At 45.4% G+C, this 24266-nt stretch overlaps 2 protein-coding genes across 2 annotated transcripts in view; both read left to right on the plus strand.

Annotated features, from left to right (window-relative positions):
* Positions 1-7253: 7253 nt before the first annotated feature.
* LOC127221873 (putative uncharacterized protein MGC34800) lies at positions 7254-7841 on the plus strand. The gene has a single exon (XM_051183839.1). It carries the CDS (start codon positions 7254-7256, stop codon positions 7839-7841), a length of 588 nt encoding a protein of 195 aa, XP_051039796.1.
* Positions 7471-24266, plus strand: part of Wipf1 (WAS/WASL interacting protein family member 1) — a 99376-nt gene continuing 82580 nt past the window's right edge. Inside the window, exon 1 of the mRNA XM_051184461.1 lies at positions 7471-7617. The gene's annotated coding sequence lies outside the window, so the exon portion shown is untranslated. The remainder of the gene's footprint in view (positions 7618-24266) is intronic.

A 24266-nucleotide genomic window follows, 5' to 3' on the forward strand; every position in this document is an offset into this window, starting at 1 on the left:
AGAAAATACTCACAAATATAAAATAAAAATAAATAAAGTATTTAAAAAGTGTCAATTGCCATAACAAATAGTTTAAATGAATTCAACCCTCTTTGACCTTTGCAGTGTTCTGTACTCCTATAATCTTAAAGCATGGAAATAACTATCCAAAAGCCCTGAGATGAGGGAATCTTTTTCTTCAGTGGTACAGCCACTGGTTAGCTGCCCATATGCCACTAACTAACCCCTCTCCCAGGATTATGCAAGCAATTGTAATTAAGTTCAGTGGGTCACAAGAAAAGAAAACAGGAAAGGCAGGAGATGTGTTAGGAGAGTCACTTGTATGGAAGAAAGGTTTCACCATGATTGGGAGAGGAAAAAAGAACCTAATGGGGATGGATGTGATCATAATATGTCATATACATGTATGAAACAGGAAATGTATTAAAACACTGAGATTTCCACAGGAGCTCCCTCTGAATACAGACACCAGGAAGGGTACCCCCACCCGCCCAGTCCGTTGTGAGCACCCCTTTTCTCTGTCGTTATATTATGTTTCTACTTCTCTCCCTCTGAACCTCAGTTCTCCCCATCTCTCAGATAGCTGCCTCACCAGGAGAATGACGTCTGGAAAGCTTTGTGCCTTTGAGTGTCTGTCCGGTCTGTCCTGCCTTCAGCAGGTAGGCATGGGTTCCTCACTAATGAGTCTCAGTGTCACATCAGTCAGCCTTCAGTTGTGTACTCAGAAGGTATGAGCAAAAGAAATACCTTTCACGCCATTACACCAGTTCCCGGTTAAAATAAAACAAAGCCCACATGAGATTCCTGGGGTACCTCCTCTGGACCAGTCTGCCAGCTATGAGTTTGTGTTGTGCTTTGTTTATTTCCTGTGTTTTGTGGTGCTGGGATCATGTGTACTAGGCAGATTCTGTACCACTGAGCTTCACCTGCAGGTCAGTTTAAATCCTCATTGACCCAAAGGTTAAGGTCTTGTGTGTAGGGGTTATCTAAGCTAATGATGACAGTAAATGCCTTGCTTCACTTTCTCTTTTGTATGAAGGGGTCATGTCTCCAAATCCCCAGGAAATGTTCTGTTAGTGAATAGATATGCTGCCCAGCTGGACAATTTCCATTCGTCCCTGTAGTCCATGACTACCATTCTTTACCTTGCTCTAATCAAAAGTCAAGGAATTTAGCCCCGCCTTGCTGGGCCATCATGACCAGGTGCCACTCTACAGATGAATGTCACATGCTGACAGTCTCTCCTGAGACACCGCCCACCCCCCCACCCCCGATTCTGGCTAATTGCCTCCCTTTCAGGCCTAAGAATGGCATCCCTGTTGTTCCCATTCTGGAGCCTGGACCAGCCCTCACCCCTTTGCTAAGCATCTCTGTCATCAATCCCTTTTCAATGCCTTCCAATGTGACCTTATCTAGGCAGATTTCTGTTTATTGCCAGGAACTGCCTGCTACACAATCCAAACAATAGCTTTATTTCAAATGCCATTCTTCTGTTCTTAATTATGATACTAAGTCAAGCACAAAAACGGGCACAACCAACATATAGTGATGCAGAGCAACAACACTAACTAATGATAATAATAAACTTTCTTGAGTGCTAACTAGAAAAAGTCATCACACATATTACTTACAAGCTTTAACGGAAACACCTTCACAAGGGACTGGAGGGAAGTTTCCAAGATGGTACTGTGCCTGCATCCCAGTGACCCACCCTCATCTTAAGGGTGATCTGGATTTAGTGACCTCTTCTTTCTAAATTTGAAACAGAAATACTCACTACATTGCCGAGACAAGTCTTAAACTCGTGATCCTCCTGCCTCAGCCCCACAAAAAGCTGGGATTTTAAGCATGTGCCATCATGCCTAGCTTAGGGATGTCTAACAATAGGAATATGACACAGTGATGGAATGCCTAAGATCAGATTTAAGAAAGACTGCGGCTCCCACCTTTGGGCGACCTCTCTTACTCTATTAGGTAAAGAGTCGCTATGATTCATGCTAGACCTGGGAGATGCACACAGCCAGCACGTTAAAGGGACTTTGAATTGCCATGACATAATACTCCTGTCAAACAACTTAAGTTTTTGGCTCATGGTTTCAGAGGTTCCCATCCATATTTGTTTGGTACCATGTACTTGGATAGAACACCGTGGTGATGGGAGATTGTGGAAAAGGAGGCTCTTTGCCTCATGGTGGACAGAGAAAGGGAACATAGAGGAAGGGGCTAGGGCAAGAGGTATAACCATCGAGCACATACACAGTGGCCTGTCTTCTCCAAGTAGGCCCTGATTCCCACCTTTCAATGATCTGTTAATAACACCATCATATTAGGAGTCTATCAAGGGAGAAATCCACTGATTAGCCCACAATCCTCCAAATGCAGATACTTCCCTAACAGCCGGACAGCTGCTAGGCAATCAGCCAGCCCCTGAACTTGTAGAGGGCATTGCAAATTCAAGCCATAGCATTCTGCCTTTGACCTCCAAAAGTTCATGTTCAGATCATGATGCAGAATATATTTAGTCCATCTCCAATGGTCCCCATTGGAGATGGGGAACAGTTCCAAGACTGTTCAAAGTTCAACCTCAAAGCTTCCTGTGAGAGTCAAAGCTGTGAGAAAACAACAACAGCAAAAACATGTGGTATACCCCTGACACAGAGGCACAGAGGAAACATCCCATTACAAAAGGGAGAAACTGGGGAACAGAGAGGAAACATCTGACCAAACCAAGGTCAAAACCAGAAGGGCAAACATTAGATCCATTTCCCACCTCTGCAGGTGGTGGGATGTGAGCTCCCACAGGCTTGGCCATTCGTAGCCCACGTGGCCTGTCTGAAGCTGGGTCTCTTCTGGCTGGCACCGTTTCTCCAGATGTTCCATGGTTCTGGCATCTGTAGCTGCCTGGAATCCTCCAACGAATCTTCAGTTTTATGTGTTGCCTTCTGAGGGGCCGCCTGCCCACTTCCCGAGCCTGCTACACACTGGCCTCTCACTCCTTCCCCTGAAACCTGGGTGTAAGTTTCCATGATCCCTTCTGTATACCTTCTGTATACCCCAAAACCATTGTCATGTGGACAATGCCACGGTCTCCTGCCTGCTAACAATGTAGCTGAACTCCCTTGGACCACACTGACACCTCTGAGTACCTGGATGGCTGAGCAAAATGTTCCTAGGGTAACAGTTTCCTAGGCAGCTCTGGGCAAGTGGAACAATTCAGAAGCTCTCTTCTCTATGGCAAGTCTTCCAAATGAGTTTACTGCTTTACTCATTGACCCTATAATGAATGGGTTTGGCCAATTTCAGAGACACCCTCAATGGGTTTTTCTTTCCTGTGGGAAGATGAAGCCTTGAGTGAATGTGCAGAGTTATGAGTGAACACACATTGTTTGACATGAACAGAGCCATATCAAAGACTCCCATGCTTCAGATCCATGGGCTTGCCAAAGCCTTCCACAGATAAGGCTCAGAGGGATGGCAAAGCAAATCCAGGCAGTTTTGTGAACTATATACCAGTGTGTGTAAAAACTAACAACTGCAGCTTCTTCCTCCTGATGACTGAACCCTGACGCTGCACCCTACAGAGACTCACACTAGCTACCTCCTCCTTCCTTGTTTCATATCCCAGGGTTGTTTCGTGTTGGTGTGTCTCCATCAGAGTATGCACATCCCACCCAATCCCAGCTTTTCCGTATGCATGTCTGTATGTCTGTCCTTTCTTCAATTTCCTGCCACCCTAGTCAGGTTTCCAGGTGCAACCCATGCAGGACCCAGCACTTTTTATTCTGATTCAAGGTCCATGGCTTCCCTTTAGTTGTTCTAATCTCTTTGACGACCATGCCCTGTCTACCCACAACTGTAAATGTGCCTCTTTTCTGAGCAAACCACAAACTTTCCAGGCTTATTTCTAAAGATTTATTTATTTTTATTTTATGCGTATGGGTATTTGGCATGCATGTATGGAGTGCATCAGGAGGTCAGAACAGGGCATTGGCTCCCCTGAGGCTGCAGTTACAGAGCTGTGAGTCACCATGCTGGTGCTGGGTTTCGTACCTGGGTCCTCTGGAAGAACAGCAAGCGTTCTTTACCGCTGAGCCATCTCCAGCTCTTCAGTCTTATTTCTTCATTTCTGTCCTAATCTCCCCTCTGCTGCTGTTCTCATAGTCACACCCAGTGGTGTGGCCTTCTAGCCACTTATACACTTCTTGATTTGAACAAGTTGACTAACAAGGTTAGCATCAGAATCCATCAAAAGGCACACATCTTTACTAGCAAGGCAGCTCAGCAGGTGAAGATGCTTGTCACCAAGCCTGACGACCTGAGTTCAATCCCCTGGGACCCACATCATAGAAGGAGAGAATCAACACACTTCCTTTCACATGCACAAATGAGTAAATAAAATGTGATGAACATATTTTAACTTTCTCAATTTGCAATCTCATTATGCTGTGGGAGTTGTTTTTATAAGTTATGATATTAATTTCTTATTAGATTACTAGATAGAGAACTTCACAGGTACATGAGCACTTAAGATTATGAATGGTTATTGTGTATGAAGGAAACCAACTAGGAGCAATATAAATGTCCACTGCTGGATTGTGGTACATAATATAGTGAGAAACATGCAGCTTAAAAAAATGAAGTAGATTTGTTGAGACTTAAGAGGAATGGTAGGTAAATTTTCATATCTGTGAGATTTCCATCCCTAGCATTTCTACTAGCTATTGAAACTGCCACTAACCTGAGTGCTGTTTGAAGGGATTTCATGGACTAATTAACATCGAGTTTAACACAGGGGGATCACTTTCAGTGGGCTTATGTGCACTCATCCTGGCAAACATGCTGGAAATGTAGAGCTTGCACGAGGACAGCCTCTATTTCTGGCCGTCGAGATGAAGATCAGCCATGTGGCAAAGCCTGCGCTGCTTCTGAGTGTAGATGGCAGCCCTACAGCTGACAGCTCAGAAGGAAATAGGTGCCTCAGCCCGGCCTCAGTAGGGAACGTAATTCTGCCAGTGACCTGCATGGCCTGGAAGTAGATCTCTCTTCCAGCACCCACAGTCAAGAACTCAGCCTTTAAACAGAGACCCCAGTCATACCGGATTCAGATTTACTGAAAGCTCTGAAATAATAAGTAGATGTGGCTTTAAGCTGATACATTTACGTTAACGTCACATAGAAGCAGAAAACCAATACAATAGATAATACACCTGGAAACATACATTATGATCCTATTCACCTGGTTTTCAGTGTGTGTGTGTGTGTGTAAGTGGCAGACCAAGCCAAGACCTTGTGTATCCTAGCCAAGCACTCTACCACTGATTTATAACTCCATGCCTATTTACTGATCAAAAAGTAATACAAATTTACAGGAAAAAGTTAGAAGATCATAAATAGTAGTGATTTCTAGATAGGATTGTAGGTGAGTTTTTCTTTCTGTGTTTTATGTTTATGTTCAAATTGTTTAGAACAAGTACATATTTTTAGGAAAGAGAAAAAAACAGAGATAAAGTATTTGCTGTCTTAGAGGTTTAAACATTACCATGTTCAACTGTCTTAAACCTTTGTTTTGGAATATGGTATAGTGTCAGTAAGTATAGTCAGCTCTCAGGAGCATTGTCCTTTCAGTTTTGAATTTATCTATTTAATATGCTGAGCACTCGTGTGGTGCAAAGCAGCCTGCATACACGGTCCTCCCCAACACATCCTGATCCTCTGCAGTATCGCCTGGCCTAGCACGGTGCTCAGTTCCCTATTATTTCACATCCTTCCTGCATGAACCCAAGTTCCCACAGAGCCTTTAACCAGATGTGCTTGGATACCAGCAATTCTTTACTGACATTTAACAGTGTTTTTCTTTTAGCATTAAGGAATCTTAATTCAGGTCATTCATGCCAGGGGTGGACCAGAGGCAGTCAAGAGACTTGTGGCACAGTGGGTTCAGAAGTCCACATGCAGGTTAGCCTGCCCTACAGTTCTTGTGTGTAAAACAAGGTTCCTGTGAGAATCCAGCGAGGCAGGTGGGCACCCTTCTCTGGCATTTGAGACTATCATCTACTATGTACTTAACATACCTCCCCAGTCACTGCCACTGCTTATCGGCAGTACACGGCAGAGTATAACTTGTTTACCCTCCTCATGGATTCCCTGCGTTGTTGGCAACAAGAGAGATTATCCACCACACATTGCTAACACAGGAACAGATCCAAACTCAACGTCAAGAATGGTGGCCAGAACTGAAGACATGGCTCAGTGGCTGAGAACACCTGTGGCTCTCACAGAGGACACTAGTTGGATTCCCGGCATCTACTTGGTGGCTCCCAACAGCCTCTAACTCCATTCTCCAGGATTCCAAACCTTCTCATGGTGTCTGTGGCACCAGGCAAGCACACACATATCTATAGGCTAAACACTTATATGTACTAAATAAATACGAAAATAAAAGGGAAATGCAGAATGAACCTTGGATGAATACAGCTAACTGTGGAAGCTTGTGACCAGCCTTAAATTCATGGTGACACCTAAAAACAACAAAACAAACGAAAAAAGATGAGTTTATTTAGGGACCTCTACCAAAAAAGCCAACAGGAGATTAGGAAAGTTGGCTCATGCCACTGCCTTTCCGGGATTATCGCACCTTCCAGAAGCATGTCAAGATAAAATGCCCACGTGGGAATGGTATAACACAGAAACACTGAAGTCGAGGGCCGGTATCCTAGACGCCAAATTTTGTAGCGCACCTTCTCGAAGCTTTGCTGCCTTTCCTCAGAGAGCTCCATCATTTTGGTATTGTTAGAATATGGTTCTATATTGTGCTGTTATCATATTGACCAGGATTTGTCTCTTCAAATGTGCATCTTCTAATGTGTCATCCTAGTGTTAACTGGCCTTTGAGGACTGATGGTGGCGGTTTTGAGAACTGGCAAGAGTCTCTTTACACTCACTTTTAGTCTTTCCGTGTTTTCAGACATAGGTGGCAAACAACAACAACAACAAAAGACTCCAAGAATCCCAGCCGATTGGCATCTTACCATGGGAAGAACAGTGCGCTCCCAGTGGGTTCTCGGGCCTCAGTGGGCTCCGCTCCGTTTTACAATTCAACTTTTAAGTGGATTGGGACTTCTAAGTTTCTCAAAGCGGGGCCCTCTGGTTTGGGATCAGAGAGAAAACGAGGGATGTAAAGGCCAGCCCTGGGTGGGAGGAAAGGACCCCACCCGGAGGCCTGGGAAGTCTCTAGGGACAGCGCCCTCGGTTGGATGCCCCTTCCATGCCCGGCTCCTGGGCGCACGCGGGTCCGGACCCCTCTGCCTCCGCCCCCGGGGAGCCCAGCCCGGGCTGCGGCCCCGCGGGTCTCGGCGGGCGGGCAGGGCGCGGCGAGGGCGAAGGGCGAAGGGCCAGCAGCGGCCTCGGCGGCCGCGTGTGGCGGGGGCCGTAGGGGGAGGACGCGGGCCGAGGGGGAGGGCTCACATCTCGGCGAAGTTCCCGGATGGTCGCAGCCTCCCCGCGCGGAGCGCTTTTCCTGCCCGCCCCGGCTCAGCCCTGCGGACCCGGAGAGAAGTTTGCCAGAAAAAAATGCCCCGCGCGCCGCGGGGCCGAGGAGCCGCCCGGAGCCGCCGCGCGGTAAGGGAGCCGCGCCCAGCCATGCAGGACCAGGGCGTCCGCGGAGTTGGGGGGCGGACGGGCGGGATGCCGGGGCCGCGATCCCCGCTCGGGCCCGCGCGGGAGGAAGGGGCGGCGGCAGTCCCCGGGCTCTGGACGCAGCGCTCCCTGATGAGCGCTGCTGGGCTGCACCGCCCCGAGGCCGCCCGCGGTCGGGACCCGACCTAACCGCGGTCTTCCCGTGATGTCCGGATGCCACATCTGCAGCCCCAGGCTCCGCCGAGGGCGGGTGACTTTGGAGCGTGTGGATCCCAGAACTTGGCGCCCCCCTTCAATGCTCCCAGGCGGCCGGACCCTAGGTGACTGGCCCTGGAAGTGCGGCCAGCTCGGGTCAGGACTTTGCGCCCAGGGCGTTTCCCCAAGTTTCGGACAGCTTCCCTTCAGTCTCATACCCCCCTACTTTGGCGTGCTTTCCTCTTAAAAGAAAGAACTGCTAAACTTGCTAGTGTAAGGGAAATTCAATAGGGATGACCCAGATCCTCAGTTTGTGGCTAGACTTTGAACTTAGATTAACAAAAGGTGTGTCTATGTGGAACCTGGCTGGGCTAGGTTCTGCTTAATCTCCAAGGAATAGTCACCCCTTGGCTATGGGCTCCCAGCCCCTCAGGTTCTCTTGAGTGAGCAGATTTGGCTTTTCTTTGAAAATTGTTAGTCTGCCTTGGATCTTCCTTGCCCTTCATCTCTCTCCAGTTGTTTGGGCTGGGATGCAGGTAGGCTCAGGGACCCTCAGGGATGGTTTACGCATATGCAGTCTGGGTAGGTTTTCCTTTAACACTTTCCATTCATTTTTAATACTACAGTTTCATTTGGAGTCATTGATAGATAGATTTTGCTTCCTCAAAAATGTTTATTTCAGTAATGGATAAAGACATTTTCTGTTTCAGTTTGTAGAGCACCTTTTGACTTCTTAGAGAAATGTTTGCCTAAACTAACAGCATTGCATCTCACAGCGCTCAGGACAGTGCCCGAGTTACCTGTCAGCTGTCATTCATAAGGTCAAGTCTCTCAGAGACATAGGGGTGTTGCGTTGTATAGATCACACACACATCAGTGAGTGACCATTGTGGGCTGGAGAGGAGTGGCAGACAAGGCTTTGCAAATGTTCTTGCAGCTTCTCAGCAACATCACTTATTCCCTGGCACCTACCCAAACCCTGTTTTTCTCCCTAGGAATCACATGAGCTCTTTTAGGTTAAGTGGTGATGAGCAAAGAGCTTTGAAAGCAAGGTAAGATCAACTTCTGGGACATTTAAAGAGAATGAAGTTACTTCCAGCCGGCAAGCTTTGCGTCTTCCTTCATTTCATACATTTTTCTACTGTGTGTTTAGCTACTTCCTAAAGTCCTTAGGTTTACCACGTGATTGGAGCCTCATTCAGAAATGAATGAGTGGATAATCTTGACAGTTATTCAATTACAGGGTGTGAGGATGTAGTAGAATAACAGAGTACGAAACAGCAAGAAGCAATATGACACAGGGTAACTCAGCTGTGCGTCATCTAACACCAAGACACGGGCAAAAATGAACTGGCTGTTACGTTTTCATCACTGTCTTTGATGTCTAAGTGTGTTCCCAACCAAGCTGTAATTTTAAAGATGTGCACTTTCCACAGTGAAACCATAAGAATAGAAGTACACAAGAACATTTTGATCCGTTGCTGGGTCCCCTTCGTCTGTCTCCCAGAGCTGGGCCTTCCAGGGGCCTGTCCACCAGTGGAGTCTACTAGATTTCTAATGATTTCCATATAGAGTGCCCTCTGCAGCTGGTTCCCAGCAACCCACACAGTTAGGCCATGGGCCCCACAGATGCCAATTAGGTCGCATTTGGAATCAAGCTGGCTGCTCTTTGAGCACTGAGGGCTCTGCTGGAAGATTTAGTCATGGTTTCTGTTGGTAGAGGGGAACTTAGCAGAGAATGGCTTGCACCTGGACGCTTCCCATCGGTATACACAACCTTGTTTTGAAGCAGCATGAAACTGCAAGGTGAATGTGGTAGGACGGAAAGGGGTACAGAACGAATACTAAGGGGTTTCCAGGAGTGAAATTGCTTGCAGCTGGTGGGACTCGGTCCATCACTGGCTTGTCCCCTTAGCAATTATTTATCATTTTCTGTGTGCTTGCCATGTCCCACCATCCCTGCTTCCGTTGAGAAACACCCCTGGTTTCACTTCCCTGGGACAAAGGACTTCCTCATGGAGCCTCATTGTACTGCCCAGCCTGTGGGAATTATAGTCAGGTTGAGATCACTAACTCTGACTCATGTATACTTTTGAATAATAAAAGCTCAGAGAATCCCTTCAGTTAGTTAGTTAGTATTATCTGTTAACGTGTGAATTAGTGTGGGGCAATCTGGTCCTTAGCTGTGTGTGACTAGAAGACCCAATTCTGTGAGTGTGGAGTGAGGGGTATAAGTTTTGTTTTGTTTTGTTTATGACAGGGTCTTGATAGATAATCATCCCTGGCCTGGAACCTGCACTATAGACCAGGCTGGCCTTGAATTTGGGGCAATCTTCCTCCTTCTGCCTGTCAGTTACCGGGATTACATGAATGAACCTCTAGCCTTAGATGTTTCATGTTTTGAGAGCTCCCAGGTAATGCAGTGTGTACTGAATACAGTTCCCATGTGCTTACTTCGTGGACTACAAAGTCTTCTCCATCTTGCATCTACTACAAGTACTGTATCTTACGCGGTCATTTTCTCGTTCACCCTAAACTGGGAGCAGTGGTCTCTACACAGGGGATTGCTGTGAGGCTCATATGTGGTCATGTGCACAGTATACTTAGCAGGTTGTATACCATGGTGCTATTGGTGTTTGTGGACTGTTATCATTAACGTTGTTATGATCAGTATTAGTGTGTACACAACAAAATAGCCTGCATATTGGAGCTTCTTTTTGCATAAATTAACATATAGGAGCAATCTCTTGGCTCTCCACAGTCTATCCCATGTTTCATATCTACCATGCAGCCCTAGGGAGGAGAATAACCTTGGTGTGTAGGTGCTGCAGTATCTGTATACCCAGTAGCCTTCTCCGCTGAGGTTTTGAGGACAGATGAAGGACAGGGAATGCAAAGGTGGCGTGCATCACTGTCTGAGCGCTTTGGCAGCAGGAAATATTGGCTATCATGCTGTGGTAGTCACGGCATAGCCTCCATTCATGGGAGTGGAGAATGAACAGTATACTAGACTGCCTGCCTCAGGCCGAGCAGTTTGATCTCAGGTATGGAACCCAATTCCAGTAGTCAGAATACCATTGTTATTGAGAAGTATAAGCTTTGCTACTCAATGAAAGAATACAGGTGAGATTAACAGGAGATGTAATTAGCTACAGTTTTTGTATTGTAGCTTTGATTGCTATGATTTACATAAGAATGTGTCACTATGTAATATTTTAATGCTGTTTACTGTATTTTTCCTCTTTGAATAAACTTTTTTTTTGTATAACTCATTTCTTGTTTTAATTCCTCTTTATCTCTTGGTTATATTACTTGAGGCTTTTCTTTTTGCGGTGCTGAGGTTTGAACATAGGGCTTTGGGCATGCATAGGGCTTTGGGCATGCTCGGCAAGACTCTATCACTGAGCTGCAGTTAAGTGCAACTGTATCTATTTAAGTGAGTGAAATTCTTCATCTCTTTGAATGATTTGACTCAGGTTAAAAATCAAACAATCCAGGGCCTGTGCACCACATGAATGCAGGTGTCCTTGGAGCCCCAAGGAGCATGTTGGATTCCATGGAACTGGAGTTACAGATGGTTGCCAGTCACCATGTGGGTGCTGAGCCATTTCTCCAGCCCTCTCTCTTTCCTTTATTTCCTTTGTCTCTTTTTCCTTCCCTCCCCCTTCCTTTAACATTTCCACTCACATGTCCCTTAGCTGATTCATTTACTATTCATGCAACCCTGTGAGATTTCTGCTTCTGTGGGCCTGAGGCTAAACTGCATAGCTAGTGACAGGATTAGTGTTCAGACCTGGGCAGTCTCCTCCCAGACCCTGCACCTTTAACTCATAACTCTGTCCCCAGCCTTATTCTACACTACTCTACCATCCTGGGCCCCAGCCACACTATGCATCTCATTCTCATCTGATGGCCTTTCCCTCCTCTCCCCTTGCCTTCTCTTCATTTGCATGGTGAATTCTGCAGACTTTTTGGATTGGTCACAAATCCTTAAGAAGACAGAGATGATAGAGTTTGCTGCTTTCTGTAAGAGCAGAGCTAAGTCAGTGGGAGGCACCATTCTGCACACATCTCTTTAGTAAATGTGGTCGGCGTGGCACACAGTGTAAAAACTCACTCCTGCACACTGAGATGCTCCGAGCTCTCCCGCTTGTTCCTCTCAGCCAACTTCTGTCACTGTTAGCCTGGGCCCACTCTGTGCTTGATTTCTGATGTCCTGTATTGCAGTCATTTGTCTTTTCTTCCCCATTTGACTGCAGGATCTTCAAAGCAACCACTTTTTAAAAAACATCCATGTTTATATTTACTCCCCTGAAAAGGTAGTTTATCTGGCCATTAAGTGGTGGTAGATCTCTCACCCTGTCAGAGTTGAGGTGAATGACTTCCATGTGGAGTCAAAACAGATCCTTGGTTTGCAGAACACTGACTTTTATGTCAACCTAAAACTGGACTTTTACTCTGTGTGATCTGTATAAGTGACATTCATCACCATGGATGACCTTAACTGTAGAGTATCTTTATACATTCCAAAGTAGGAAATATTCTGATAATGCATAGGATTTGTAGGAAAGGTGACAATCATTGTTGGAGAATCTGAGAGGTGATATTCTCTGCTCTACTGCTGTTAGAGACAGCGGGTAGATAGAACTCCAAAATGAGGTAAACAGGGACCAAGAGCTCCTGACTAATCTTGGGAGTATGCCCTTTGTAGTGACACAGGCCAACAGCCAGGAACATCCTGTGGGAGCATCCAGCAGTTAAGACCCAGGCCTGGGGACCCCACTACAAGCCTTGGATAAGAAAAGCCCAGGAATACAAGTTATTTTAGGAAACCAGGCCAGCCTACTTCCTCCCATCCATAGTGATTCCTAAAAAGGGGGGAGAGGAGGCAGACAGACCCCAGACCCAATTGAGAGCTCTGTCCAGCCTTTAGATCAATCAAAGCTACTTTTTTAGTTAGTTTGTTTTGTTTTTCAGTGGATAAGAACCCCAGACTGTCTTCTTGGCATTCCATTTTCAGGCCCCCTCTCATTTGCTGAGAACTTTTTCTTTCGGTTACTGAATTTCTCCACCCACTCGCTGTGATTCATGTGCCTCCTTCTAGTAAGGTAAGGACTGAGCCCAGGACCCCTGTTGAGAAGCCTGCATTTGCTTCTCTTCACATGAGTGTGAAGGCTCAGCTCAAGGCTGAGAAGAGACACAAGCCCAGGGGAGAAGCTGAAGACACCAGCCTCCCCTGTCACTCCTTTGAACTTGGATTACAACCAGGTCTGTCAGGAAAATGGTGCCTGTAGCAGGAAGGAAGTGTGCATGGAATGTGGCTTCAGATCCAGTTTTCTGGGCTAGTGCAGTCAATTGTTTAAGTCAAAGTTGATTTTCACAAGTTTTTAATTTTCCATACCAGACAATACGGGCTCCTTTAAATATGTCTATATGTGTTCAAATGTGTATAGTCTCTAGAGAGCAAAGCTTGTCACTTTAAATATGTACAACCCATCTGTCTTCTCTCCCAGTTCATGCCCGTCATTCCTCATATTCTTACCGTCCTTGTGTGTAGCATTCTGAAGTTGGGATGTATTTAATTAGTCCCCTATTGGTTGTTCACAACCAGCCATTAATGTCCACTGCTAGTCAGTGACTACCAGCTCACCTATTAGCTTTTGCTAAAGTTGTCCACACAGCCAGCCATTTGCTCTGTGGCAGTATGCATGTGTCCTGTTGACCCTACATAGACCAATGGGCAGCTGGTTGAACTTCTTGTTTTTCAGCCACTTGTATTTCCAGTGACCTCAACCCATTTCTGAAACATCCCAGACATTTTCTTGTTGATATGTGCAAGAGATTGTGTATAGGGAATAAGGAAGTTAGACCTCCGAGGGTCAAAGAAAGCAGACTGACTGTGAGTAATACCACGTTGAAAGTGTTAACGTTAGCTATCAAATAATGCTCGGAAACCTTGGGTCTCCCCTCCTCCAGCAGAATAGCTTTGCATTGCAGAGAACCTTGATGGTCTTGAGAAAACATGTACCCTAGCTATTTACTCTCTGAGAATGTAAACAGTGAGAGTTGTGTCTTGACCACAATAGTCATGTGTTGTAGGGATGAGTAGTTAAATAATAGAGGCAGTCAGATTAGCCCTGGATAGAGGAGAAAGGAAACAGCCTGCTCTTAAACAGGCCACAGCCCATCAACAGCCCCTGTATGTGGATGCCATTAGGCGGGCTGTGGGTATGACTTCCAGGAAGGACTATAGTAATGGATTGGGCATGAAAGGGTTAGAGTGTTCAGAAGAAAGAAAGAATAAACCAGTTCTCATCCCTGGATCTCACAGCCATCTGAGGAACGTTGAAACAAGCTTTTAGGTGTGCCAAACTTCCTGATTATATTTTTGAGAACCTAGAAAAAGGCAAAATAGCTGAAGGTCTTTTAAAGGATTTTAAAAGCAGGAAGGTGGTTTGCTTTAGGCAGGGCCTGTGTGTCCATTACAGATGGAATCTGATTATCATGTATGTATACATTGCCAAAGAGAAAACCCAGAATGCCAGTTTTAAATAATACTGGTTTTTTTTTTTAATTTTATAGCAAACCCTCACACTGTCCTTTCCCTTAGTGTCAGCATTGCTTACTTTCAAAAATTCACATTTTGTCTGAGACAAATAAAAAAATATTAGGTTGAGGGTATATGGGGCTTCTGTTAGCATAGAAGGCTCTAGATCTAGAAGGTAATTTTTTAGATAGTATAATTCCCTCTTCCCTCAATATGTGTTGAAGAGGAACTAGAATCTGAAGAAATTACTCTTGAATGATTAAAGAGCTGTGAGTATAGTATTATAGTCTTATTTTAACCATAAAATTCCTTTCTGTGCAAAAATCTTTAAATAACCACCTCCATTTGCTATGATAAAACAATGAGCTTGGGAGAAGTTTTACTCACCAACAGGCCAGGCATTCAGCATTTGTTATGTAGTCCTACTGAACACGTGACTCTGTCACTTTTTGAAAATAATAGTTTCAATTTGTTCAGATCACAAAATTATTATGTATCCCTAGCTGAAGAGATGGCTCTGTGGAGCATGGGGTCTGGGTTTGAATATCCAGCACCTGAATGAAATCCAGGTATTGCTTTGCATACCTGTAACCCTAGCATTGCCTGGTGAAGAGAGAGGATCCCCGGAGCTCATTGGCCAAGCAGCCTCATCAACAGTGAGCTTCAGGGTTAGTGAGGAACTGGTCCCAATAATGAGACTGAGAACAGATGTCTTCTTCCTGTCTTCACATGTCTGCATGTTTGCACGTACATGCACGCACTCATACACATTCTCTCTCTCACACACACACACCTATATACCTCACACATATGTAGACTTTAAAAAGACCAAAAAAAGTATAAAAAGTTGATTTTCTCCTCTTTTAAATTCTCATTCCTAGAGGTAATCAATATGAGTAGTGCAGGCTGATGCTTTTTTCTTGCTTACATAACTGCTGACACGTGCATTTTCATAAATAGCTTCCAGTACTAAAAGTGGGAGTCTACATACTAGCCTATGACTTTTTTCCCCCACAGCACTAGGGATTAAACCCAGGACCTCAAACATAGCTAGGTAAGTGATCTACCAATGAGCTACACCCTCAGCTCCAGGCATAGTCCTTTGAAACATGATAAAGCATCATAGACATTCTCTCCAGGTAAAAACTCAACTACAGTGTGAACGGTTAATATTCTGTAACTTATTTCCCCATTCATGTTGTTTGAAGTTTTCTTCTGAAACAGTAGTTGTCTTGAGAACATGTTCTGCCTGTGTGTTTGAGCATGCTAACACACAGCAGCTTTTGTTTCTGTGTGCTGTGTGGTATTACTTTCAAAATTATGGCAACTCACAATCTCAGTAACAAATACTGTTTGAAAGTGTGCTTCCCCATGTCCTCGACACACGATTCAGTTTAGGGATACAAACTTTCTAACCTCCTTTTCCTGATTTGTTTCATGTGATTCTTCTAGAGAACCTGTGTCAGTATCTCTCCCCACCCCCCCAAAAAAGCACTCATTTGAATTATTCATGCCTCACCTTTTTCTTAATTTCTTAAATGTGTGTGTTTGCCTTTTTGAAACAAAAAAGAAAAACTTGTGCCAAGGCTCACAGAGCTTAATTGTTCTTGTGCTAAACTAAAATGCTTAATTTCTATTTACAATAAAGTAAATAGAGACCTTTCAATCCTGATTTTTCTCCTTCTAAACATATATTATTTAAGACATTGTCTCAGGAAATATAAATGTTTTAATGGGAAAACCAGAAACTTACCACATACAAAGTTGGGAATACTTAAGGAGGTTTGAGCCCACAGAGCTAATTGGGTCTCCCTCAATTCCAAAAATCCTAAGACAAAGGTTCCTTGAGAACGAACATTCACTGTAAGCTCTACAGAAATTACATAGGAGGAAAAATGAATGCACACATAGGGATTGAAACCTGGATTGCTACTGAAAGCCCCCGCCCTCCCTGCTCCTGCTTTATTTTCTTGGGAGGTGAGACTAGATTCCTCTTCCCCTGCCCCTGTGCTTGCTGAGTTCATTATAAAATTATTTGTATATAACTCCAGCACTACACTGGCTAATCAAAAACAGCTGTGCAACTGCAGTCGTTTATACGAACAGAATAACCATCAGCGAGATTTCTTGTGTTTGAGTAGGTCAGGCCAGCATTGTGTAGCCCAGAATAACAGCATTTTGTAACTAACCTGTTGTTGGGGCAGCAGCAGAAGTTGGGATTGAAAATTAGGAAATTCTGTGAGCCCTTGATAAACACCACAGTAAAGTGGTACTGTGTCTTTAAAAAGCTAGGGAGATTCATAGAGGGACATCTTGTTTAAAATACAGACTGTTCTCTAAGCACTGAGTCCCTGGAGTAAGGCTGTATTGGCCTTGTCAGTGTTCCCAAAGAGAAGTCTGCCCATTCTGCCAAGCTGCCAGGACTGAGGCAAGTCCAGGGCCTCATGCTAAGTAAGACAAGGCTATAACACAGGTGGACTGACACGTCTGCCTACAGGTATCAGAACCAGGCCAGGCACACAACATCTGTTTCCTAGGAGCACTGAGACCAAAGTCCTGCACGTTTCAGTGTTTGAACTGTGTCCCATAGCAAGACAGTGTGGGTAGAAAGGTCTCTCCCTATACAACTCTCTGGCTAAAATGCAAAGGTGAGTTACACCTCAGAGCCAACCAGGTACTCACTCTCCAGTTCAAGCTTAGAACTCTGGTTAGTGGGGGCAGATAGGTATGTGGCCTTGCAGGGGCAGGATCCTTCATAACCACTGTGGAGGTGCAGATTTCTCATCATCGTCAAGCCTCCCATCCTCCCATGCTGGAGTCCGCATTAACACTGATGACTTGTAGGGATAGGAATCACAGGCTGTATGCTCACCCTGCTGCCATGGGTCTTTGGCACTGATACCTAAAGGCAGGTGATCTCTTTTCCCACTGTCCCTCCGCTTCTAGTCCTTTACTCCCACCAACCCCCAGAGACAGTACAGACTCTAGAAACTGATGGTATTCTCAGATTAAGACTGGATTATCAACTGGCTCATTGACTCAGTTCCTTTTATACCCTTTGTTAAACAAATGGTGCAAGAGGAGCAGAGACTCTTTAAGAGATGAACAGCGATACCCCACTGTGTAGGAGAGGTTAAGAATTTGTAGGAAGAAGATAAAAGTTTAGGTTTCTCTGGTGGAGCAGACCACTCCGGAGTAGTTCTGGAATAGGACCTTCTTAACAGCATGGTCAGTACTGCAAACTGTCAGCCAGAGATCTGATGAGCATAGAGTTTTTGCTGTGCCTTTGTTGTTGTTGTTAAGTAATAAATAAGGGAAAGAAGCAATGCTACCACATTTCTCAGTGAGCTAGTATATGTGTAACATGTAAAGATCAAGTTAGATTTTAGCCAGCTTCTAGAAATATTTATTTATACTCAGTGGGTACTTACTGAAGAAAAGTCATTAGCTGGAACAATGATCTTACTATGACAAGGGGGCTTTTAGATAATATTACTTTTCTAATACTTAATACTTGTATTATATTGTTACATAGTCTATGCTATAATATTACTTACTTTTGAGACAGGGTCTCAATAAGTAACTCTGGCTGGCCTGGAACTTCCTATGTAGACCAGGCTTGGCCTTGAACTCATAGAGATTCTCTTGCCTCTGCTCCCCAAATGCTGGGATTAAAGGTGTACACTACTATGCCTGGCCTATTACTTTAAAAAAAAATTACTAGTATAGATGAAACTTGACCTAGACAAGTAGATTTTGTGTTATATACAATAAAAACCAAAATCATACTCACCGTTCATACACACATCCTTCCTTTATCGCCTACCTTTGTTTTGCACACAAGCATACAATCTGAAACCATCTTCCACACCATGTGTGTGTGCACCCTCACACACAGAGGTGTCATGGCACTTTAAGGGGCATTTGAGCTCTAACCAGCTCATTCTAACCACCCATTCCTGACTTCCTAGGACAAGTCCTGTATTGCTGCTGTGTGCACTTCGTAGGCGCTTCGGAAGTTATTGCTTCCTGATGAGTGTGTGGTACTGCCCCAGACCAAACCCCACATACATGTGACTGTGTGTGCTGTGGAGAGTGTTTGCCATGGTGGTGGGGATTCCTGAGAGTGGATAAGAATACCCACATGGGCAGCACCGTTGAGAGTTCTGACCTGCTGTTGGTTGGCGGCTGTGCACATTGCTGGTTGAGTCTCTTGCTTGCGATTTTTACTTAGGGTCTGAGGGACATCACATTGCTGTTTTGACTCAGCCCAGACTATCCTGGATTGCAGTTGTTCATGGAAAGTTTCCATCTCTACACACTGATGTGTGGTTTCCCTATGAACTCAGATGCCCAAGAGAGTGGAGTGGAGTCCTAGTAGGTTCATCTCCTTGTCATCGCTGGTCCTAGTAACACTGAGATGGAGAGGAAAATCAGGAGGTTCCTGGGGATAGGGAAGGTGCAAAGCCTACCAATTAAAGAAGGATAGAAGTCAGGACTTCCAAACTTCAAGGAGAGGCTCAATAGGAGGACAGAGAGAGAATAGCAGCAACCTAATTCTCCTCAGTAGGGATGTAGCCCATTGCTGTGCAAAGAATAACCAGGCAATTTAGAGACCAATCCTGACCTCTCAGCTCCTTGCTGGAGGTTTGGATCCAGCGTTACTGTGCTCTGATCAGCTGTGTTAACATCTGCCACCCATCACAGACACACATCCCAAACAACCTTGAGGCTGCAGCAGTCCCTGATAGGAAAACCATCTTCTTGGGACATCTAAAGATCTAAGACTGCTCATACAGAATTCATGTGAAAACTGCAGAACTTTGTATCTTAGCCAAATCTGTAATATTCTAGGGTGTTAGTGATGAGAATCTGTGCAAAGATCTTGTTGCCATTTGGTGGGTGAAGAAGACATGGTAGAAGTTAGGTGTCCCAGACCAGGCCAGGGACCCGCTGGGTATGGAGTTGAGATAAGAACACAGGCCTGCTAAATTCTAGTTCAGTTTCTCTCCACTGCCTGAGTTTGCTTAGTATACCACAAATGAATTTCTTGTTAAGACACAGGAGAGTCAGTCTGTTTTTACTGGGCAGGATCACAGTTATCATGTTCTTAAAGATGGATGTTGGAAACCCATCACATCCAGGATAAATATCAAGAGACAGAGAGCAAGTCGCAGCTGAACCGCCAGTTGTCATGACACAGCTGAACCGCCAGTCTGCATGACACAGCTTTCTTCTGGAAGGTCCTAGTAGATCAGTCGTTAGCCCCCTCTGACTCTTAGATGTTTAGGAGGTGATGGCGTTAAGTTGGCTTGATTCATAGCAGAATTCATTGATGGGGTAGGGACAAGAGGGATGTGGCCTCTTCTTTCTGGCAAAGAGGACTGCATCTCAAACCCAGCTGTTAAGGGCTTGGACTCAGGGAGCTGTGACCTCACTGGCCTTGGGGATGAAGAGGCCAGTAAATAGTGGATTCTTGCCAGGCTCCAAGATGGAGCTGGAAGCCTTTCCTAGAGGAGGTTCAGGCAGCCTACTATTGGCCCAGACTAACAAGATGGCTATAAAACACCCTTGCTCCTGTACAGCAATGGCCTGGGGATCTTCAGAGCATGGAGGGGAGTTTAATGTTTTATCAGATAAGTTAAGATACACCTCTGAGCTGGAGTTCCTTAACCCAGTCCCAGGCAGTAGGGTGGGGTAGAGGGATCTGTGAGGTGTCATTGGCCTGGGACCCACTTTAGCTGTGATTCTGCACAGGTCTCTCCACAGGAAGAACATTTTGGGGGAACTGAAAAGGCAAGGCCAGAAAGGAGATGTGAAAGGAATTCCCCACAGCAACTGCAAAACACCGTACTTTGTAACCTGGATGAGAAGCGGTTCATTCTTTTCCACTCTCCATCCAGCAGGCCTGAAACACTGTCAGCCCCCACAATGATTCCTCTGCTGGAATATGTGCTAGACAACAACAAAACACTCCCACGAGTGTCAAATGGAGTCATGCCGACTCTTCACCCTGTCTGATGTGGGATCCAGCTTCAAATCCATGGGTCATTCTTTGTTCTAGATTAGAGTGCAATAGAATTGAATGGTTTGCCTATCCTCCCTTCCTCCTTCCCACCTCCCTTACCTCCCTTCTTTCCATGTATGTGGAGGGTTGCGTGCGTGTGTGTGTGTGTGTGTGTGTGTGTGTGTGTGTGTGTGTGTGTGTTATGTTTACAGAGATCGATTTTGGCATGTGTTTCTTGGGGCAGACTTCTATCCACCTTGCTTTTTGAGACAGAGACCTTGGGCTTGCCAGTTAGGCTCGGATGGCCACTTGTGAACCTCCTCGCGCCTCCCGTCTCTTCCTCTCCAGCCCTGGGATTACAAGCGCTGCTTCATGCCTGTCCTTGTGTGTGGGTTCTGGGGGTGTAACTTGGGTCTTCGTGCCTGTGTAGCAAGCACTGTGTAGACTGAGCTCTCTCTCCCAGTCTCTTTGTTTTTCTGGTATGACTCAGACCATTCTAAAATTAAGGAATTAGAGGTGGAGCTTGGATTCTGATTTAGAAGTCTCTGATGTCCAGTGTTTTGTACCTGCCTTGTCTTTGATTAGAATGACACTCTGGGTCCTGCTGTTGAGGGTGTTATTGTGTCATGTCAGCCCGTCTTCTGTGGAGCTAGACCTCCGGGTATGTGGAAGCTATTGCCTTAGAACTGCATTCTGTGGAGAGTGGCTTCGTCTATCTTCCAAACAGCCCAGAAGAAGCCTGCCAGGGCCTTGTGACTAAGTGACCTCGATCTTTTCCTGCCCTAGTCCCAGCATAAATCAGTGAGCTCCCTCAAAACTAGTAATGGCTTTCTTGCTTAGAGGAATTGGAGAGCAGAGTGTGCTGTGACTGACCTTATCGTGTAAAATGACCCAGGACCTTCCTCTTTGTTCCCCCTCTGTGAGGTAAATCAGAAGGGCCCACAGAAGAACAACTTTAGGAATAAACCCCCTATGAGCAAGGGAGTTTGCACCGTGTAGCTTCTAGGGAGTGGGGAAACAGATGTGGGGGATTCTTCAGTTCTTCCCAGAGTCAAAGTATTTTTACAGTTTTTACTGATGTAAGAATCTGTAAGTGGAACCATGAGTGGTGGCGCAGGCCTTTTATTCCAGCACTCTGGAGGCAGAGGCAGGCTGTTTTCTGTGAGTTCCAGGACAGCCAGGGCTACGTAGTAAACAAAAAAGGAACCTGTAAGTGTAAACAAGAAAAGGGAGCTTATGGATCATGTTCAGAGTGGGGCCCTTGACTACATCAAAATAAATTATAGACATGAAGGGAACAGTGGGGGCAGCGTCTGAAAAAGGATTCCTTGTAAGCACAGTCTAGCAGGTAAAGAAGCAGTATCTGAACCAGTGCTCTGAAACCTGTTCTTGGCTGTGGTCCGGAGTAACAGACACATTTTCCATTGAAGCTGGGTAGATGATGGGTGGGTGGGTGGATGGGTGGATGGGGGGTGGATGGGTGGGTGGGTGAGCAGATGGTTGGCTGAATGGATAGATAGAAAGAAACAAAAAAAACCCAAAAGTTTTATGAAACAATTCCCATGTTTACCAGATATATTTTCTATTCTGGCCTGTTTTTATTTTTATTATTTTACTGACTTGGCTGAGCTCATCAGGCTTGGAAGCAGGCAGGTATCTTTCACTTCTAGCCTGTTTTAAAAAATGAGAAGAGCTGGGGCCAGCAAGGTGACTTTTGGGTCAAAGTACTTGGCACTAAGCCTGGTGACTTGAGTGCAACCATTGAAACACATGGGAAGGTGGAAGGAGAGTTGGCCTCTGACCCGATAATTTGGAAAGATAAGAAAAAACTGGTTGGAATCCACCAGGGAATGGACAGCAACTTGCTGTGTGAAAATTGCCAATCTGAACAAGCATTTGTCAGGTAGGTGTAAACCAGTCTCGGATGCTTCCGCAGACTTCTGCAGGATCCAATGTCGGAGGCTGCATAATGCTAGATGAGGTTTACCTTTCTTTTGTAGTCCTAAAGGCTGGTGAGGAGGCGGTGATGGAGCACCCAGGGAGGGAGTGGGGATGATGGCTGATGGGGTGAGTACACGCTGAACCTTCGTTCTCTTTGGACAGGAAACATTTGCTTGTCTGACTTTGTTTACCCGATATAAGAAAGACATGAAACCTGCTCATAGTTCATGGTTGTCTATAGTCTAATGGATGTGTGATGATTGCCATAGCATTACATCTGAAAATAGTATGATTTTAGAGTGAACGAGAAACTTAAATGATGCTTTATTCAGTAGGAAGAACCATGTTATAGGACGCAAGCGTGTTATATCTCTAATTCTGTGTTTCTTATGTGTGAAGTTTTTATTGAATAGCTCTGTTGTACTGGGGATGTTCTCAGTGATAAAGTGCCTGCCCCGCACATGTGAGGCCCTGGGTTCAACCCCCAGCCCCACACACATCCCACCCACACAGAAAACAAACAAATAAAAAAAGCATATTAGTTAGCACTTTCAACTAAGATAGTCATTCTTCTAATTAGAGATAGCAGTATTGCTAATAAAGTATTATTTGAAGGGCACTGTGACACACATGATCTATGCAGCAGAGAATGAGACAGAAAAGTTTGGTTTATGTAACGGAGCCGCCCAGACTCATCTGGAACTTCAGGTCCTCTGCATGGCAAGCCTTCAAAACGGCAAGGGCTGTCAGCAGTGAACTGTAGCTAGGCTTAGGGCGGTGTGCTCTAATTCTTGGCCAGATCTAACTTTGATGTGCTAACTACTGGGAAATAAGTATGAATTAGGTAACATGTTCTTTCTTTCTCTCTCGTGTGTGTGTGTGTGTGTGTGTGTGTGTGTGTGTGTGTGTGTGTACATACATATTCCTGCCTGTGGTCAGGGTGGAAACCTGTGGGCAGAGTGGGAGTTGTTCATTACATCCTGACTGTCCAGAGCTGGTCTTTTGAGTCTGGGCTGAGCTTCCCGTCCAATGTCAACGTTCTGGATGATCTGACTCAAGCTTCAATCAACCTGGTTTATATATGATGGGTTTCTGTGGAAAGGGGGTGCTGATTCTCCTGTGGTCTTTGTTCTGGGTGTAGGAACACCCCAGCACTAATGGGGCATTGAGGCTGAGGAGTCAAGGACAATCCAGCCATTCTTGGCACCCTCTCCTTCCCCCACAGCACCCTTCCATAAAGAAGTTCTGCTCAGCTTACCCCATTCAAGAGAGAGAGACAGAGACAGAGAGACTGGCAGACAGAAAGAGAGAGAGGGAACGCAGGAAGGAGCCATTCTCAGGCCACTGTCTGCATGGCTCTGCCTCAGTCCCCTCATCCATAAATGGGGGAGGTTGGAAATGTGTGATTTCGGCTCAAATGCCTGCGGCTCTCTCTGGCCTGAGAAGCGTTTTCTGGCAGGAAGGAGTGGCTGCCCAGAGTTTCCTTTCCAACAGCCAGTGAGGACATTCTTTCCTGTGCCTGCATATGGAAGCAATTTCTAGATTAGCCGAGGCACTCTAGCACCACTGAGCTCGCCCGCAGCAGAAGAGCTTGGTGGTGGTGAGTGGAAAACAGAGAAACCTGGCATGCCTTTTCCTGTGTTTTCTACCACGGCAACTTTGCTGTATGGAATCTTAAGATCTGCTCTTCCGTGCTCAGACAGGGCAAGGCTTGGCATATTTCACAGTAAAACCTTAATAAACAAAATGATAATGTAGCTTACAGCTAGTCCCCAGAGGGCCGAGAGTGGGGGACTATGGGGCCCATGAATTCCTGAGTTTTGTTCCCACCGTTTATCATAATCTTTCTCTCTGATCTATTAAAAGTGAGGGCCGTTGAGGGACATCTGCACTGTTCTCTGTGAAGTTGGAAACATCAGGGCAAGTTTGGGAGGGGAAGTT

This window comes from Phodopus roborovskii, unplaced genomic scaffold (assembly GCF_943737965.1).
Source record: "Phodopus roborovskii unplaced genomic scaffold, PHOROB, whole genome shotgun sequence".
NCBI lineage: Eukaryota > Metazoa > Chordata > Mammalia > Rodentia > Cricetidae > Phodopus > Phodopus roborovskii.

Bases quoted from the DNA above. Each gene is read 5' to 3' on its own strand.
- LOC127221873 (XM_051183839.1), top strand. From the start codon at position 7,254: ATGCCCCTTCCATGCCCGGCTCCTGGGCGCACGCGGGTCCGGACCCCT.